Source organism: Toxorhynchites rutilus, chromosome 2 (assembly GCF_029784135.1).
Source record: "Toxorhynchites rutilus septentrionalis strain SRP chromosome 2, ASM2978413v1, whole genome shotgun sequence".
Taxonomy (NCBI): domain Eukaryota; kingdom Metazoa; phylum Arthropoda; class Insecta; order Diptera; family Culicidae; genus Toxorhynchites; species Toxorhynchites rutilus.
Window position 1 is genome coordinate 105872123 of NC_073745.1, and position 18709 is coordinate 105890831.

Consider the following 18709-nt stretch of genomic DNA (forward strand, 5'->3'; position numbering starts at 1 on the left):
ACGGTTCTGAGAGAAAAATGAAAACGGTATACGGAAAAGTGACATTAATCACACTTCGGTCGAAGCTTCTGTAATTCAGTGATTCTGTTCTCATATGGTTATTTGATTGTCATATAGTGTACATTCGTTCACACAGAACACTTCAATAAAAGTCGTTTATCATGTTGTCATCGTAGAAGGGCAAATCGAACCACTGCCATTGGCGCTCCTTTGAACTGTCATGAACATATCGCACACAACGACGCAAGAACAACCTACAATGTCCAAAGCTTAATTATAACTTCCACATCTCCACATTACCCTGTTTCCTACATATTTTTCATTTCGCCACAATCAACAATGGGATACTGTTTCTTGTAACATTTATCACGTACGGCAAAATAGAAGCCACCAAGTCGATTCGATAGTGTAGTGTTGATCTTCTTCAGACATTGCTGGAAGTCCCTGTCACACTTGCAATGTAATCTTAGATTACACAAAGATTAGTAATTTCTTGGAATGGCTACAAAAAGTTTGAATATTTAACATATTACCTTGTGAAATAGTCATCGTTTTTAAGTCCATGTTTCGTTTCGCCAGCGGGAATGTTATCGCAATGATCATGCTCTCTGCAACAAATATCCTCTTCCTCGTGCTTGCCAAGATCGTCGTAATCATCAGCAGTATTTCCCGGACCACACCATTTGGTTCCTTACGAATATCATCAGTTAGATGCAAACACATGTTAGATGGAAACACATGGACCTAAACTCACCTGGAAGCGTCAAATTGATACGCTCAACAGTCCCATTTGAACGCACCGCCTCTCCACTGCGCGAATCGATTTCGTTGGAACCGAAATCGAACGTTTCCATGTTGAACAACAATTGTTTGGAGCTTCCACGTCCAGCGTAGAATATTGCTAGAAGTATCGGAGCCCCGTTAAATGCTCTCATTTCGATCGTTCAAGGGATGCAAATACGAAATTGAATTGAATTGAAGAAACAATTCACTAGCATAATCAGCGTTCAAATTGTGGTATTTATACAATTTTACGTTAAACGAACGAAAGTTGAACACTATCTATTCGTTACATTCGCTACACCGGGACCTAGAATGGGACACTTGCTTCATATCTAGAAGTCCCCTGCTGACAGCAACAACGAGTATATCATTGTAAAGTGCAAAATAATTTGCAACTGTGACTTATCAATGATTCGTGCCGGTACGAAGGTTCTTTGAAGGTTCCAATTCAATCCATCTTTCATTGGAGTGTAAATTATATTTTTTTTCTTTGAAGGTAAAAGATTTCAAATTATATAGTATAGTAAGTAGACCAAAATATTGATAGTATATATTTCTTTATAAATTTCTAACGAAAACTATTTGACTAGAAAAAAGGTTGCATGTAGGGTACCATTGAATAAACAGTGCGTTCTGTAGCTTTAGATAGGTTATAGAGGATCACATTTGTTGAAAAGATCCTTCAACATATTAGATAGAATCTCAACCGTGAATTTCATGTAACCGAAACCACTAAAACAATCAACTCTGGACTTTTTTCTTCTGAAATGTTACCAAACTGTATATATTGGACAACGAGAGGGTTCCGTTTGGTGGGAAATTATCACAGCTTTTGAACAAAAGTTTTACGTAACGTAACGACAAGTTACAACTTCTCTATCGCAAAAGAACTGATTTGACCGAAATGCTCCAATTATGAGTTCGGTCAGATGAACATGGGTGGAATCGAGTAGCTGAAATTGTAACCATGTATTTGATGAAAAATTCAATTTTTATATTTTTTTCTTTGTAATTCTGTAAAAACAATTTCGCTGCACTAGAGATAATGTTTAATTTTTGTGTAACCAAAGGCACAATAAAATGAGCTTACAAGGCAGCGGCAAGCAGTGTTTTTTGGGTTAACGGGCAGTGGCAACTATATCGTGATGCTCGAATGAAGAATCGGTAGAACTTTGAAAATAGCTGGTTCATGTGGATCACTTTGAGTATGTATTGCAAAAATGTCAAATAAATATTAGCACTTTGGCGTTCTCAACATGATTAATATGTTTCGCAAATCCAAAGTAGATTCGGAGTAGTTCATATTTGTCAAGCACTCGTTGTACCACTGCTTCCAGTGAAAGCCATCTAGTCGCGCATGGATGCAGTAATTTCAAGGGTTTTAAATCAAGAATTTCCTGAATCTCATCATACTTACTAGTCCACAAGGGACTACAGCTAAGGCAGCTATTAGCTTACTCAATTTCATCTGGAATAAGCTTACAAGTATACGAAGAGCACAGGACAAGCTCTTTCAAGCAAAGCGTGAAGTGAGTTGCCTGGTGAAGTAATGGTCCTTGCTTCATCAGCCCTGTAGCCAAGCTAATAAATTTGGTTTGTAATTCTGTCCCTCTTAGACAACGAAACCATCTCGTCATAAAACGTTTTAGAAACCGTTTCGGTAACCATAAAAACAATCATTCACGAATAGTATACATACCTTCCAATAATATACATACCTTCCAATAGCAATTCTGGCTACTAAGGGTGCCCATAAACTGTTCGACAGAAGCCAAATATTATACTCTTTGTGACAGATACAATTTGATTAACGTGTACCGATCAAATATATTCGACATAAAACACGACAAGCAAATATTCAGTTATTGGATGCCCAAAATATTTTTTAGTCTGTTCTTCGAACCTGTCGGTGCATGGTTAGGTTACCTCAAATATTTTTTCCAAGTTAGATGTTTGACATTGTTTGCCACTGTTGATAATTGAAGAGTGGCAAACAAAATAGTGTTTGTACAAATTTCAAACCAAAAAGTGTCAATTATTTGACCTCCTGATAAACAGTGTAAGGCTACCTTAAAGCTAGTGACTATTTCTTTGACATTGTCTAATGGGCTCCTCGTGTTGATCTCCGAGAGCATTCGTGATCACAGCAGTCGCTTTTGTGCTTCTCAGTCGCTGCATGCTTCAAGAAATTCTTCAATCCTCCAAGACACTTTATGTCTTTACTACATATTTTGTAGAAACCAGCATGCTTATCGGTGCTCTGATAAAGCCAGCTCAGTCTGGCATCCCAATCCCTTCGGTGAAATCATCGATGCCATTTTGAATAACTGATTCATTAAAACTGGCACAAACTAACTTTCCAAACCTACTCAATAAAGTCAAATGTGATTGCAGATTTTTTTTCAATCTGGAAGAATCTCTGAAGAATGGTCTGAACATCTGAATGCTTTATCAAAGTCTGGAAAATTCCAGACATCTGGAGTCTGGTAACCGTGGGCTGAGCGGGTAAAGCTGACATCATTTTTTCATCAAAATTCAACAAAATGAATAGATGTAAAATTATGTGAATATTATTCTAATTGTAAATATGTTAATTCAAACTGATCACAAATCCTGGAGTAGACAATTAATTCGGAAAAAATAATTCAAATCGCACGTTCATGAAAAAATCAGTGTTATGAGATGAACCTGGTGACTTTCTTTCAATTTCTACTAATGTAATCTCTTGAATTAAATTAGTATAGGTGTATCAACCTTTGCGGTCATATGTCTGCTCCCAGCCACCACAGCAAGAAATCATACTAAATACTCTATCCAACCATATGTAATAGTTTACACTGTTTTCTAGACGAATTCGAATGTCTAGTAAACTTGTTCACGAACAAATACGCAGTTTCTATGGATAATAGATAATGGTACTCGGTGTAAACAAAAGATTATTTGCGTGGAAAGATAAGAGGATCTCTTTCAAGGAAAACTAATTCCGACCGCAAAGGGTTAAAGTTCCAACAAATTTCAGAACGCAAATGCCGATTGCCAAATTTTTCATCTTATACGAACTTATGCGTGCTCATCTATTTGTTGAGTTTATGAAAAGTACAACAATAATACTGCCCATGTTTGTATAGGAGACGTAAACGACAAAATGAAAAAAATCGACTTTTTCGCTGTTTCGCATTCTACACAATGTAATACGTTTGCTTAACATACAAACAAACATTTTTTGTTCGAAAACATTTGAGCAATTTTGAAAAAACGTTTCCGAAAAATCACTATTTGTCCGCATAACAGACGTAATTCCATACAGCTTTCATACATCGTTCGAATATCAACAATTGTCAGTATTATGTGCTATAAGCTAAATATACATATGAATCACTTTCTTTGTAGAGTCCAAACTTGCCTGTCACGATAGTGTCTTATTACTTAGTGTTTCCTAATAGATGAATATAAGAAACCATTGAAACGCTGCTCATATAATTACTATTTTCTGTACACGATGAACAAAGAGAAGCAATTGTGTTTTGACGTAGGATTACGTCTTACATTAAGGGTGCCACAGAAAACAGGTCACGTTTTTATGAAATAAAGTTGAAGCTAATAACTATTTTTACTGCGAACGGATTTTAACGATTTGCACACCAATCGCATCGGAAATTTTCTAAGATTTGTTTGATATGCTATACATTATAATTCCATAGTTTGTATATGGTTTAAATTGATGAAAATTGGAAGCATTCCCATTTCCCCATACATTTGTTCTGTTCATTTGTGTGCTTTCCCGAACAGAGCTGTTATTATTTGTATTTGTATTTGAATTTATAATTCATCTGACATCAAGGTCTTAATGATTAAATCTAACAAACTATAGCCGATGTTGGCGGTTTCGTAGACGAATCCGAAAAGCTTCTGTTCATATGCTGAAGTCAAACAAATCGTAATTTTCTTGCAATCTGCGACTTATCGAGTCGATGGGATTGTTGGATCCATATAGTGTTCTTCTCGGTGGTTGATATAGCAATTGTCTGGATCGCAGCACTCGTTCGGGAGCGTAGATGTTCAGTTGATGTAGCAGTGCATGACTGTCAACTTCAGAACGCAGAATCTTGGCACCAAGAACAGCTTGATTGCGATTGCGTCGATCTACCAAGGGTTCAATACCGAGTAGGGCACAGCGATGTTCATATGGTGGGAGCCGCAGTGGATCGGACCACGGTAAGCTTCGCAAGGCACACCTCACGAATTTGCGCTGCACTGCTTCGATTCTTGAAATCCACACCGCATCATATGGTGACCAGACAGCAGAGGAAAATTCAAGAATGGATCTTACTAATGAGCAGTACAACAGATTCGAACAGATTGTTTCATTGGAAATTTGCATGGCTACGCTTGTAAGCAAACAAACGTTTCCTATGCGAATATGGGCAGAATACTTTCTACTAGAAATCGAGTTGGATCACGTAACACAACTTATACTGTATCTTGAAAGTTTCTAACAAGAACTTAATTAATTGGGATCAATTTTTAGATCTCCAACCACCAAAATAAATTTTCGTTCATGTCGACGCCTGAGAAACCAGTATCGACCCCAAGGGGTCGATATCGACCGCTTTGAGAATCCCTGCTCTACACAAAAACGCACGTGACTGCCCGACTCGAAAGCAGCATACATATCCAAAGCAATTGACAAACCTGTACAGCATATCAACCGATATCCCCAACACAGTTGAAGTCTCTCGTGAGAAACGGTGAAATTATCATCGTATCAGACTCTCGATCGCGCATACATTCTACATAGCTTCTGTGCAAAAGTGTCTCTCTAGAACCCGATGGAAGCATCAAACAAAGTAAACTATGCCAAGCCGCGCACACGACGATCGCGAATTGGCTGCGATTTATTTATATTTTCGCGCCTCGTCCGGATCGGTGTGTATGCGCGAAGTGTCATTTCAAAATTTGCTCCGTCTCCATTGGGAACAGTTCCCGTAGTGTTTCGAGATGGCCATCGAGCAACTTGGCTACAGCGTAGGCTTCATCGCGTTGACCTGCTTGATTGCGGGTATCGCACGTCGCCTGAACAGCAAATTATCCAAAGATGGACTGGTGAAGGAATTGATCTTCGAAGCGATCGCCGCAGCCGAGCTGTGCGGGTGTTGCTTTGAGCTAATAATCGGTACAAAATATGAGTAGATTGTGTTTGGCAGGTTACCGATCCGATATGATTGATTGTGTTCTCCTCGATCTATTCTAGTGGCGGATAACTTTGGTGTGGCCACTTATGCGGTGTTCCTGTTCACACTAACTATTTGGTGGGGAACGCAATGGGGCAATGCAACGGCTTGTCCATATACCTACATGGAGCAAATTGTACAAGGTTAGTGTAGTGGTTTCATAACACTGAGTGTTGACAGATTTAGAATGATACTTTTTAAAATAGAATAGGGAAACGTTGCGATTATTTTCGCAAAGTCCAATGAAAAGAGCATGCCCTAGCATTAAATCTGTGACATTTTTTAAACAAAACCGTCATAGATTATATTCCCAGAATTATGCAGTGAATCTATGACTATGACTGAGTGTTTACGGAAGTAAGCGGTTTAATTTCCAAACAAAAACGTCGTAATGATTTCGTGAATTCGTAACAGATTTTAATTTATCGGTTGGCATTCAAAACTGTTCCCATGTTCCTCACCTAACAATTCCCTCAAAAATGATACGTGATCGGTTGAATGCTATTATTTTCCAAACCATAATTAAAATATTGCGATTAGCTTTGATTTTCCTCAATATTGTTTCAACGCAGCTCTGGATAAACGGCGCAGTTCGATGCTTGGATTGCATTTTATGGACCATCTATCTTTTTGCACGCTGAAAATCAAATGAACACCACGATAGTTTGAAAATATAGCGTACGTTTCATTTCTATAGAAATAATCAATGAAGAGGCATCGTTCGTATAACGTAAACCAAGCGCCGAACAAGCGTCCGCCATAGCATGCATACAGAGTCATACATTGGTAGCTTGAATCTACTAGGAATATAAACACTTCTCATCACTTTACGCTATTCTCAAAAGAAACGCTTCTGTTAATATTACTGGCCTCGAAAAAAGTTACATTACTTTCTCATGCTCGAGATAAGCACAGCTGTCACCCATTGTGGAGGAAGTTTTGCTTCTGGCAAGCGAAACCTAATCACATCACAATCACAAAATTCCAGAACATTTACTTTCTTCTTGGTGACTAAACAAGCAAAATAAACTTTTTTTGTTCATATCAACAACCTCGAAAACAGGAGCATCGCTTCATTATGATCAAGATTAGCGCAAATGCAATCCTAGTTGAAGGCAGTTTTGCGACAGGCACGCGAACCCAAATAATTTATAACATTCCAGTACGACATTCAAGATGCCTGGTATTCCCCAAATATTTTTTTGGAGCACAACCTTAACGCCTGCTTCGCCATAACGCCAGTTTAATGCATTGATTCAATGCCAAAGGCACCAACGAAGCCCTGCTTGGAAAAAGACTGAATTATGCCACACAGCTTGTACTCTGCTGTAACACCCATCGATGCGAATTCGCTGATGAGTTTGTCAAGAGCGACCGCCTCCACCACCAGCGGGAGGAGCTTGATTTTGGTTGCTGCCTGGGTAACAGCGTTTACATTTTCGATCGACGAGCCGAAGTCGCCTACTTCGCTGTTGTTCGATGCGGTGTCACACTCGTGAAGGCTCGGTTCAGTGCGAGCGCTTTTCACTGCACGAACATCGCGTGCATCATTAGATGTCGCTTGCCTCGAAATTTTATTGCCCCTGGCAATGCGTTCGTTTTTTGCAGGGCTTGGGGGGAGAGCCTGCCTTCCTCTTTTTCTTGCTCATCAAACATCACGCGAAGCGTCTAATTTATGACACGGAAAGAAAAACACACGATACGAATAACGCGAAAAACGAACTGGAAAAACCACACGACGATATCCAAGTTGGATTACCACTGGTGGGGTCCAATCTAAGATCGAAGCGTAGCGAAATCAAAATGATCTGGATTGCTTAACAGTCCGATGCCGAATAAAAGTTTGTCTCAGCGAGATCCACTCTCACACAGTACAGATTGCCACTCTAGGCAAGTGTTCTCCTTCCTTCTTCTTCTTTTCCTTTGTTCACAGAGATTTTAAATCCTACGATTTCCCCTTCGTTGCTCGTTATTGACAGCTCTGTTCGGGAAAGCACACAAATGGACAGAACAAATGTATGGGAAAATGGAAACGCTTAAAGTTTTCATGAGATTTAACCGTTTACAAACTAGGGGATTCGCATGTATAGCATATTAAACAAATCTTAGAGAATTTCCGATTCGTTTAGTATGTGAATCGCCAAAATCCGTTCGCGGCAAAAATAGTTATTAACGTTAACTTCATTCCATAAAAACGTGACATGTTTTCTGATTTGGCACCCTTAATGAAAGACGTAGTTCTACGTCAAAATCAATTTCGGGCGGGACGAAGTTAGCCGGGTCAGCTAGTACCTAATAAACCACAATTTGTCATGCTACTCAAAATCCACGAATGTACAACCTTAAATGAGTGGCTGATGCAGATAATTGAACAGAATCAGAGTACCCACTTCAGTTGCAGATCCTGTTGTTTGCAAATCAGAGTCGAATCCAACAACGGACAGCACGCTTAATGATTGTATACAACTTTGAACCGCACACATTATCTCTTCCAAACTATACACGATTGCTGTACAGATGAATAGTACATTAAATAATTACAAACTTCTTCATTCGGACATCATCAGTGTTGTCGGTGGTTTTATTGCCTGACTCGTGGAAGCTAACCCTTTGCGGTCGGATTAAATTTGGGCATGGGTACCGTGCTGGTCGGAATTATTTTGCCTTGAAAAAGCAGTGATAGCTGCAAGATTATGAGAAATAATTTTTTTTTATGAACTTTTATGAACTATATATAAATATATATAAATAAATATATATATATATATATATATATATATATATATATATATATATATATACTAACAATGTATTTTAATGTGTTGTTTTTATATAAAAATTATACTTTATAATTCATCTTCGTATGAAATATTTCGAAACAGTTTCCAAGAGTAAATCATATGAAGTATGGAAATAGTAGTACATAATTCTGTTTTTATTATTCGTTGAATATGAGACATTTTTGCCATTGATGCAATAAATGTGTTATTAATGCCAGCAATGTGTATCCAAAATGATCAGCACTTTTCACTCTTAACAGACAAAGATTTTTTTACGTGAGATTATTCAGATGGCATAAGACACTTATGCAAACAATTATTCTGCTCTTTAAAAACAACTACTTCAACATAATTTGAACCAGTAGTTACTCAAATAATGATTTCTGCTTATCCGAAATGATAAAAAAATTTCACTTTAGATGAACAAAGATTTTGTCGCTTGAGACACTTATGCGATTATTCAAATAACATGAGACATTTATGCAGAAACAGTAGTTCTGATACTTATGAACAATCTTTCCCATCACACCAAAGTGTCACAATGGCTAAATTCTGCTGCTGCTGATTTTTGTCCCACATTCCATTGTTTGATACTGAGTACTGTTATCTATAACTCATAGGAGCACCGTATTAATTCATGAACAGGTTCACTAGACATCAAGCTTCGTTTAGGAAAAGCATAAACTGATAATTGGTTGAGTAAAACAGAAGATTAGCATGGTTTCTTGCTGTGGCGGCTGAGAGCAGACAAACGACCAGAACGGTAAAAAAGGTATGGTGGCTGAGAGCAGACAAACGACCACAAAGAGTTAATTTTGTTCGCGACGTAAAAACGCAAAAATTTATTTTTGCTAGTGATTTCTAACTCACAGCACATTATCGATGACACTAATGGAGTAACTCGTTTTTTTCATTAGCGCTTTCATTGGTGGGGGTGGGGAGACAAGCAGGAAGGTATAAGGAGTCGTGGCTAGCGGAAGGGGTGGAAGCTTGACGTAGGACTTTGATTACTGAGGACAACTGCTTTTGAATTGTGTCCTTTTAACTGTTCAGAAATCCTCAAATTTAACTAATTGAATACTCCAATTGGCCACCCTGAAAAATTGTTCCGGAACGGTCAATTATCAATCCTGTCTACACGAAAAACCCAACATTCTCTGGTTTTCTTATAGCCATGTTTATACATAACAATCTCTATTAGTTCGCCTATTTTCTTTTGTTTATTGATTTGGCTGAATAGAATAAAAAGTCACCATCTTTCAGCGCATTCCTAAACATAATTTTTAATGGCTGGTTTGGCTGTGGTGGATCGTGATGATTATATCGCCAGAGAACGAACAAGTGAATTTGTGGAAGTGTAGTTGGATAAATAAAAGCTCTAATACTTTTTAGGAAGACGTATATACAGAACACATTCCTATAAAATCTTCATCAATATTTGATTCTTCAAACCAGGCCCTCGTCGTATTTTTAGGGATTATAGAGTGTCACCATCTTCCAAGTTCTCTTCTTCGATTCTGTCAGCTGATAAGTGCTTGCTGTCGGCAAATGTGGAATAATTCGTAATACGCATCCACTCACCTTCTTCTTCTTCAATGGCACTAACGTTCCTAGAGGAACTTCGCCGTCTCAACGTAGTATTACTTGCGTCATTTTTATTAGTACTTAGTTGAGATTTCTATGCCAAGTAACACGCCTTGAATGCATTCTGAGTGGCAAGCTCTAGAATACGCGTGATCACAGTGCAAGTCGGAGGAAATTTCTTTGACGAAAAATTCCCCCGACCAGAACGGGAATCGAACCCGAACACCCGGCATGTTAGTTGTGACGCTAACCACTCGGCCAAGGGAGCACATCCACTCACCTTGTCCGTCACTAAAAATATCGCGTAAGAACGAATAAGGAAGCCAGACCATGGAGGCTGACACCGAATCGTATGAATTTGTATGTAGCGAATGAGAGACAACGAAGAACATAAACTTCCAGCATCGAAAGCGACCATAACGGTCTGATCCGCATGCTTGTGTATCATGAAGCGCTAAACGAAGTACAGTTCTCTCGTTCTCGATGATGGAGCTGCTTTATCGTTCTCGAGAATCACGGAAGTTCTTCAAGAAACTGAACGCTTCGCCCAAAGGCTTTGTGTCGCCGGCCAAAATGTGCAGGAGCAAGGAACGAACGCGAGATGATCGGATGGTGGATGCAGCACTACGATGAACACCTGAACAGCACGCAGACAGGAGACCAAGACGGCGTTGAGGACGACCGCTGCAGCGACGTACCACCCCCGACGGTGGGTGAAGTTAAGGAGACCATTAATCAGATAAAGAACCTCAAAGCAGCTGGTAAGGATAGCCTCGTTGCGGAGCTCTTCAAGGTTTATAGTCAGGATCTGGTACACAGAACAGCTACCGGAGGAGTGGAAGGACGGGGTAATCTGCCCCATCTATAAATAAGGTGACAAGCTGGATTGTGGGAACTATCGTGTCATTACAATCCTGAATGGTACCTACAAAATTCTGTCTCAGATCCTCTTTCGCCGTCTATCGCCAATAGTAAGTAGATTTGTAGGAAGTCCAAAAGTGCCGCGAGTACCAGGTTCCTACACACTACATCTTCGTTGACTTCAAGGCCGCATATGATAAAATCAACCGACGACAGCCATGGAAGATCGTGGACGAACATGGCTTTCCACGAAAGCTGACAAAACTGATTCAGGTAACGATGAACGGTGTGCGGATCTCAGGTGAGCTGTCGGAATCATTTGAGACTCACAGGGGATTTCGACAAGGCGATGAACTCTCCTGTCTGCTTCTCAACGTGGCGCTGGAAGGTGTTATGCGGAGAGCGCACTTCTACATGCGGGGCATGATTTTCAACAAGTCTAGTCAGTTTATCTGCTTCGCCGATGACGTGGACATAATCGGAAGAACACATGTGACGGTAGCCGACTTGTATACCCGACTGAAACACGAAGCAGAGCTGATTGGGCTTGGGATCAATGCGTCTAATGCGGGCGCTACACGATTCGTCCAACGTTTCACTCGAATGTTGGACTCAAACATTTGGCTCAATGAATCGACAAATGTTGTGACGAATGTGCTGCTACACGGAGAAGTGAATGTTCGATTCAATGCACTCGGTCCAAACATTCGGCGAGTATTTGGATCGAATCTTTATTGTTTTTATTTACCATCAAAAACGTTAGGAAACTGGATGACGATCTTCTTCTTCTTCTTCAATGGCACTAACGTTCCTAGAGGAACTTCGCCGTCTCAACGTAGTATTACTTGCGTCATTTTTATTAGTACTTAGTTGAGATTTCTATGCCAAATAACACGCCTTGAATGCATTCTGAGTGGCAAGCTCTAGAATACGCGTGATCACAGTGCAAGTCGGAGGAAATTTCTTTGACGAAAAATTCCCCCGACCAGAACGGGAATTGAACCCGAACCCCCGGCATGTTAGTTATGACGCTAACCACTCGGCCACGGGAGCACAATGGATGACTGGATGACGATGAGAGTATTGAAATTGCTGCCGTAGCAATTGTACTGATATCGGGCTGTAAATTAAAAATGCTTGAAATCAACATTATTAAACTGCAATATTTTGCCGAATATTTTGAATTTTATGAATCAATTTCATAGTTCCTTCATCTAAAACTTGTAAACAAACCAATCTGTCAAAGATAGATTCGGACGAATCGTGTAGCGGAGTATCGAATGTCATCGTGTGCCGAATCAACGAATGACAAAAATCCTTTGACTCGTGCCATTCGCGTTCGAAGGTAATCCTTAACGAACGGATTACCTTCCAACGCGAATATTCGACACTCGACATTGGAAGTTCGTAGCTCGTCAGTCGACTACACGATGCGTCGAATCATCGAGCGTCCAGCATTCGAGGGTGTTCGTAGCATCGTGTAGCGCTGGCTTAAGACTAAATACATGCTAGCAGGAGAGACTGGTCGCAATAGAGTTCTTCTTGGTAGTAGTGTTGTGATCGACGGCGACGAGCTCGAGGTGGTAGACGAATTTGTCCACCTTGGCTCGTTGATAACAACTGACAACAACAACAGCCGTGAAATTCGAAGACGCATAGTCAATGGAAGTCGTGCCTACTACGGGCTCCGCAAATCTTTGAGGTCCAACAAACTCCGACCCCGTACGAAGTGTACCATGTACAAATCCCTAATTCGACCGGTTGTTCTCTATGGGCACGAAGCATGGACGATGCTTGAAGAGGACTCACAAGCGCTTGGTGTTCTCGAACGCCGAGTGCTCAGAACAATATACGGTGGTGTACAGGAAAACGGAGTATGGAGAACGAGAATGAACCACAAACTGGCGCAACTCTACGGCGAACCCAGCATCCAGAAAGTCGCCAAGGCCGGACGAGTGCGATGGGCAGGGCATGTTGCAAGATTGCCGGATAGTAGCCCTGCAAAGATGGTGTTCGCATCGAATCTGGTAGGAACAAGAAGAAGAGGTGTTCAGCGAGTGAGGTGCTTGGACCAGGTGGAGCAGAACTTGACAAGAATCGGTACGGGCGGGAGTTGGAGAACTACAGCCATGGATCGGGTTTATTGGCGAAAAGTTGTGAATCAGATCTAATCTCTCGATGGGATGTAGAATCATTGTAAATAAAATAAACATCAACGGTATCCGCAATCCGGTAAAAGGCTTGGTGCATGGTGTGGAGATTATTGGAGAAGAAAAGACTGATTGCAAGATATGTCCATTGGACAAACAGTGTCGACATCCGTTCAGCAAGAAGGAAACTCGTGCTGATGGAATTCTCGATCTGGTTTATTCGGATATTTGCGGACCAATGTAAAACGCTTGGAGACAGTCGCTATCATATCGTTTTCGTGGACAATAATTCTCGAAAAATGTGATCATAAAAACTAATTGAGATTGGAAACAGGAGTAACTGAACGTTAAAAAATTTTCACGCTACAAACTGTATATTTGATCGTCCGGGAAAAGGGGGCTTAGGGGGCTTTTTTCTACGCAGTTTTCTCGGCATTTCGTAAACAATTATCGTCGGGTGAAGAAGTATATCTAATGACATTATTTTACTTTGTATTACAGGAGAGGTAAGCTTCAAAGAAGCTGCACTGAAAATCTGGGCCCAAGTAATGGGCGGGTGCTGCGTATACCGTTATGTTCAGCTCTACTGGTGGCTGGAGATAGCTGAAACTCATGAAGGCAGGGCATTCGAAGAGTGTAGTGCTGATTTGAAGGTATGGTGATCCTATTTTCGCAGTTCTAACATTTGGTAAAATATCTCTTTCTTCGACCAACAGGTAAATTTGTACCTGGGAGCCTTTATCGAAGGATTCGCTACATTATGCTGTCGCCTGGCTTCGAAGACTATTTCTGAAAAAGATGCTAAATTTGGGGCTTTCATAGATTCGTTCATTGGTACAAGTTTGGTCGTGGCAGGTAAAAGCGAATGTAGTTTTATATGTTGTTTAGGGGTGAGGTAACACGCATTCCTTTTATTCACAGCATTCAACTATTCCGGTGGCTATTTCAATCCGGTTTTGGCTACTTCGCTAAAATGGGGTTGTGCTGGAAATTCCGCCCTTGAACACATCATCGTTTACTGGATTGGCTCGTGTGTTGGTGCAGTGCTTTCGGTTCCGCTGTTCAAGACTTCAACGTTCCGTAACATGTTTATTGCCGATAAAACCAAATCCGAATGAGGAACAACTTGACGACAAATCTTCTTTTCGAACACTACAAAATGCACTTCGTTGTTTGCACAGTATCGATCGATTTCTCTAGTCAACTGAAGATACCTAAAGCTCCGGACTGAAGTTAGGAGCTAATCTTAGTTTTATATGCTGTTGATGTTATGAAAATTTTCGATCCCTAGCTTAAAGTTTTTATAAAGATATCGGAATTAGCATCTTATCTAAACTCGAAACACAATCGTACTATAAAAGATGAAGTAACGTAAGTAAAGTAACAAACATATAATCAATGTTCCGGTTTTATGTAAACGAAAATTGTACATTGAATATTCGTGGAACAAAATAAAGAAGCTTGAAATGCCCTTTTGAAAAAATCCAGACAAGTCATATGCTTTTTATTTGTGGAAATGCTATACCAATTTTTCAAATGTTTCTATACCATTGTACAGAATATTCCTTGTAATTTAAGCTGAAGTTGAACGGAAGTCGTTGGGAATATACATCATCAATTTTTTTTTTCCAATTCATTTATTTATAAGGCTCAATCGCATGAGCTTTGCGGAGCCACTAAATCATGATTTTTTTTTTTTTTTATCCAAAATATATATTTTATTAAGGCTCATATGGCGTCAGCCTAACGGGGCCGGGAGTTCAATATTTTGACAATGTTTGCTTAGACTATGTTAGTAATATGTAACCGATTACTCGCGGTTGACTCGAGGTTAGTATTACAAGTGTTCTCATAATTGGTATGTCGCAGTCTTCGATGCTCTGTACGTGTGCCCGACACGGGATACTTCCTATTGGGATGCAGCTGACCATTAATCAGCAACGCCCCCCTTGTCTGTACCCCATATCTAGCGTGGTGCGTCTTTCTCGACTCGAGGAATCCAGGATAGAATGGTCACTAGCCGGCGCAATCATCAGCTCGTGTAGAGTTGTCATGAGCGGTACAACCTTTGGCTCTTGTTGAATAATCAGTGGACTGCACAACCTTCGGCCCGTGCATCTGTAAAGAGTGTGTGTATGTATTGCCGCGACTAAGTAAAAGTTTATCGATCGGATAGGAGGGATATGAAACGGGGACACAACGAAGGAAACATCATTAAACGTTGACATCGGCGTTTCTGAGGAACAGGTATAGATGAAGCAGAAGATCAGGATCCCGGCTACCTAAGATATCCCGGACGGGGATATCCGATTGTCTGCCTTGTGCTCTCAGTGCTCTAGAGAGCTGAGAGCGAGCAGCATGGAACTGGATACACGACCAGACAACATGCTCGATGTCGTGGTAGCCATCGCCACAATCACAAAGATTGTTTGCTGCGAGCCCAATGCGATAGAGATGCGCGTTTAGGTTGTAGTGATTGGACATAAGCCGAGATATCACGCGAATGAAATCACGACCTACATTCAATCCCTTGAACCATGCACTCGTCGAGACCTTAGGGTTAATCGTGTGTAACCAACGACCGAACTCATCACCACTCCACATGCGCTGCCAACTTACGAGCATATACTGACGAGAAATGTGGAAAAATTCATTATAAGCAATTTGCCTTTCAAAAAGTGTGCCTTCTAAAGCGCCCACCTTAGCTAGCGAGTCCGCTTTCTCATTCCCCGGAATCGAGCAATGAGAGGGAACCCATGCTAAGGTAATCTTGAATAATTTTTCGACCAAAACACTCAATAGTTGTCTTATTCTTGTTAGGAAATAAGATGAGCGTTTATCAACTTTCATTGAGCGGATTGCCTCTATTGAGCTGAGACTGTCTGAAAAAATAAAATAGTGGTCGATGGGCAATGTTTCAATGATCCCTAATGCGTAATATATCGCACCCAGTTCAGCGACATACACGGAACAAGGATCTTTGAGTTTGAAAGAGGCACTGGAATTTTCATTGAAGATGCCGAAGCCAGTGGATCCGTTTATGAATGAACCGTCAGTAAAAAACATTTTATCAGATCTAACTTTCCCATATTCTGCCGAAAATATCGGAGGAATAGAATCGGAGCGTAGATGATCTGGGATTCCATGGATTTTTTGTCGCATGGACAGATCAAAAATGACAGAGGAATTGCAGAAGGATGGGAAGCAAACTTGGTTGGAGATGCCTGGTGAAGGGTGCACGTCGTGAGTAAGGTACTCATGGTATAAAGACATAAAACTTGACTGAGGAGTCAGTTGGAGTAGATTTTCGAAGTTATCAATTACCAATGGATTCATGATCTTGCAACGGATGAGAAATCTGTAGGAGAATTCTGTGAACCGAAGAGTAAGCGGGGGTACTCCTGCCAAAACTTCGAGACTCATCGTATGTATGTCGATTTGTTTTTACAGAATTTCATGATTTGTTTTTACAGAATTTCAACTTAAATCTATGTTTAGTAGGTTTCGACCGATTACTCGCGATTTACTCGAGGTTAGAGGGGCAACAATTTTTGTGGGATGGATCAGGTTAGGGATATGGATATGAGGTATCATTGTCTCAACCGAGAGTTGCCGCACGCACTGTAGCATTGTGCATAAAGACCAGGGATAGCATCTGGTGTTCGACTATCTGTCGAGGGTGGGCGACGGTGAGATGAGGGGACAAGACAAACAAACTAATAACGAAAAAGAAAAAAAACACACAAAAGCATTAAATTCTTATGCTAGTCCGTTTCACAAACATATAGATCAACTGCATATAGCAGATGTCGCGAGTTCCCAACACGTCTCTAACAGGAACATAGGGTTGTCTTCTTTGGGCCCTAAGGGCATTCAAAAGGTACTCTCTGGCTGCGTAATTATCCGTACATTGCCAAACTGCGTGATCGATGTCATCGTAACCGTTTCCACACCGACAGACGTTGCTTTGAACAAGATTTATTCTGTGGAGATGCACATCTAGCGAGTAGTGGTTGGACATAAGTCTACTCATTACACGAATGAAGTCACGACTTACGTCCAGACCTTTGAACCACGCTCTCGAAGAAACATATTGGAATAATTGAATATTACCACCGCCCAAGACTTCCAGTGTTCCAATCAGTTTGCCAACTCAAGAGGGAACTCTGACGCAGTAATTGGTGAAGGTGAATCAGTGGAGTATCGTTTCATGCAATTGACTTTTTGGTACTTTCGGTTAAAAATACGGGGAATGAAAGTTGGTCGAAGCTGATTTGTAATCCCAAGTATTGCTTGTTTCATCGACAGATCGTATTCAATTGAGGAACTGCTGATGGTGAAGCGAGCACGATCTGGAGTAAACGATGGAAGACAAATATCTGACGAAATATAGTGGTAATAAATTCTCATAAACCGAGATTGTATATTTAGATGAAGAATTTTTTCAAAGTTTTCAATCACAAGTGTGTTCGTGACTCCGCATTTCACCAGTATTCTGAGAGAAAGTTCCCAGAATCGGTTCTGTAGAGGAGTTACTCCTGCCAGAACCTCGAGACTCATGTTATGCGTTGAGTGCATACAGCCGAGAGCTATACGCAGACAATGATATTGAATTCGTTCCAATTTTAGAAGGTGACTTTTAGCTGCTGAGAGAAAGCAGAAAGAGCCATACTCCAGAATAGATAGAATAGTTGTTTTATAAAGCGTTATGAGATCTCCCGGATGAGCTCCCCACCACGTGCCGCAAATCGAACGGAGAAAGTTGACCCTCTTTTGACATTTTTGCTTCAAATACGTAATGTGGGTATTCCAAGTGCATTTTGAATCAAACCAGACACCAAGGTACTTGAAGGTCAATGATTGGGTAATGCTTCTGCCCAAAAGCTTGAGTTGCAGTTGGGCTGGGAACCGCTTTCGAGTAAACACTACCAGTTCTGTTTTCTGCAGCGAGAATTCGATCCCTAAGTTCCTTGCCCAGGAAGACAAGTAACCTAGGGAATTTTGCAATGGTCTTTGCAAGTTTTCGGCATGGGAACCTCTGACGGAAACCACACCATCATCTGCAAGTTGTCTTAGCGTGCATTGTTCTGCCAAACAACTGTCAATATCTTTCACATAAAAATTATAAAGAAGGGGGCTGAGACATGAGCCTTGGGGTAGACCCATATAACTATTTCTGGAAGTTGTCAGTTGTCCAAGGGTAAAGTTCATTCGGGTTCGATCCCCGTTCTGGTCGGGGGAATTTTTCGTCAAAGAAATTTCCTCCGCCTTGCTCTGTGAACACTCGTATTCTAGAGCTTGCCACTCAGAATGCATTCGA

At 40.6% G+C, this 18709-nt stretch overlaps 2 protein-coding genes across 2 annotated transcripts; one reads left to right on the forward strand and one right to left on the reverse strand.

The window, feature by feature from the left end:
• Window positions 1-130: 130 nt before the first annotated feature.
• On the reverse strand, window positions 131-937 carry LOC129771238 (phospholipase A2-like). The gene is made up of 4 exons (XM_055774675.1): window positions 755-937; window positions 534-690; window positions 313-465; window positions 131-254 (listed from the first exon to the last, which is right to left on the reverse strand). Exons 1-4 carry the CDS (start codon window positions 933-935, stop codon window positions 143-145), a joined length of 603 nt encoding a protein of 200 aa, XP_055630650.1. The 5' UTR covers window positions 936-937; the 3' UTR covers window positions 131-142.
• Window positions 938-5675: 4738 nt separating this feature from the next.
• LOC129767834 (aquaporin-11) lies at window positions 5676-14872 on the forward strand. Its single transcript, XM_055769072.1, has 5 exons — window positions 5676-5956; window positions 6035-6157; window positions 13891-14042; window positions 14106-14244; window positions 14311-14872. The coding sequence occupies exons 1-5, from the start codon at window positions 5782-5784 to the stop codon at window positions 14505-14507; spliced, it is 786 nt and encodes a 261-aa protein (XP_055625047.1). The 5' UTR covers window positions 5676-5781; the 3' UTR covers window positions 14508-14872.
• The last annotated feature ends 3837 nt before the right edge of the window (window positions 14873-18709 follow it).

What these genes read in the sequence shown, in the direction of transcription:
- LOC129767834 (XM_055769072.1), top strand. Translation starts at nt 5,782, where the DNA reads ATGGCCATCGAGCAACTTGGCTACAGCGTAGGCTTCATCGCGTTGACC. An exon ending in CATGGAGCAAATTGTACAAG is followed by an intron (nt 6,158 to 13,890) that starts GTTAGTGTAGTG and finishes TTTGTATTACAG; the next exon opens with GAGAGGTAAGCTTCAAAGAA. An exon ending in TACAAGTTTGGTCGTGGCAG is followed by an intron (nt 14,245 to 14,310) that starts GTAAAAGCGAAT and finishes TTTTATTCACAG; the next exon opens with CATTCAACTATTCCGGTGGC.
- LOC129771238 (XM_055774675.1), bottom strand. Translation starts at nt 935, where the DNA reads ATGAGAGCATTTAACGGGGCTCCGATACTTCTAGCAATATTCTACGCT. An exon ending in AACGATGACTATTTCACAAG is followed by an intron (nt 466 to 533) that starts GTAATATGTTAA and finishes GTGTAATCTAAG; the next exon opens with ATTACATTGCAAGTGTGACA. An exon ending in TGTGGCGAAATGAAAAATAT is followed by an intron (nt 255 to 312) that starts GTAGGAAACAGG and finishes TGGACATTGTAG; the next exon opens with GTTGTTCTTGCGTCGTTGTG.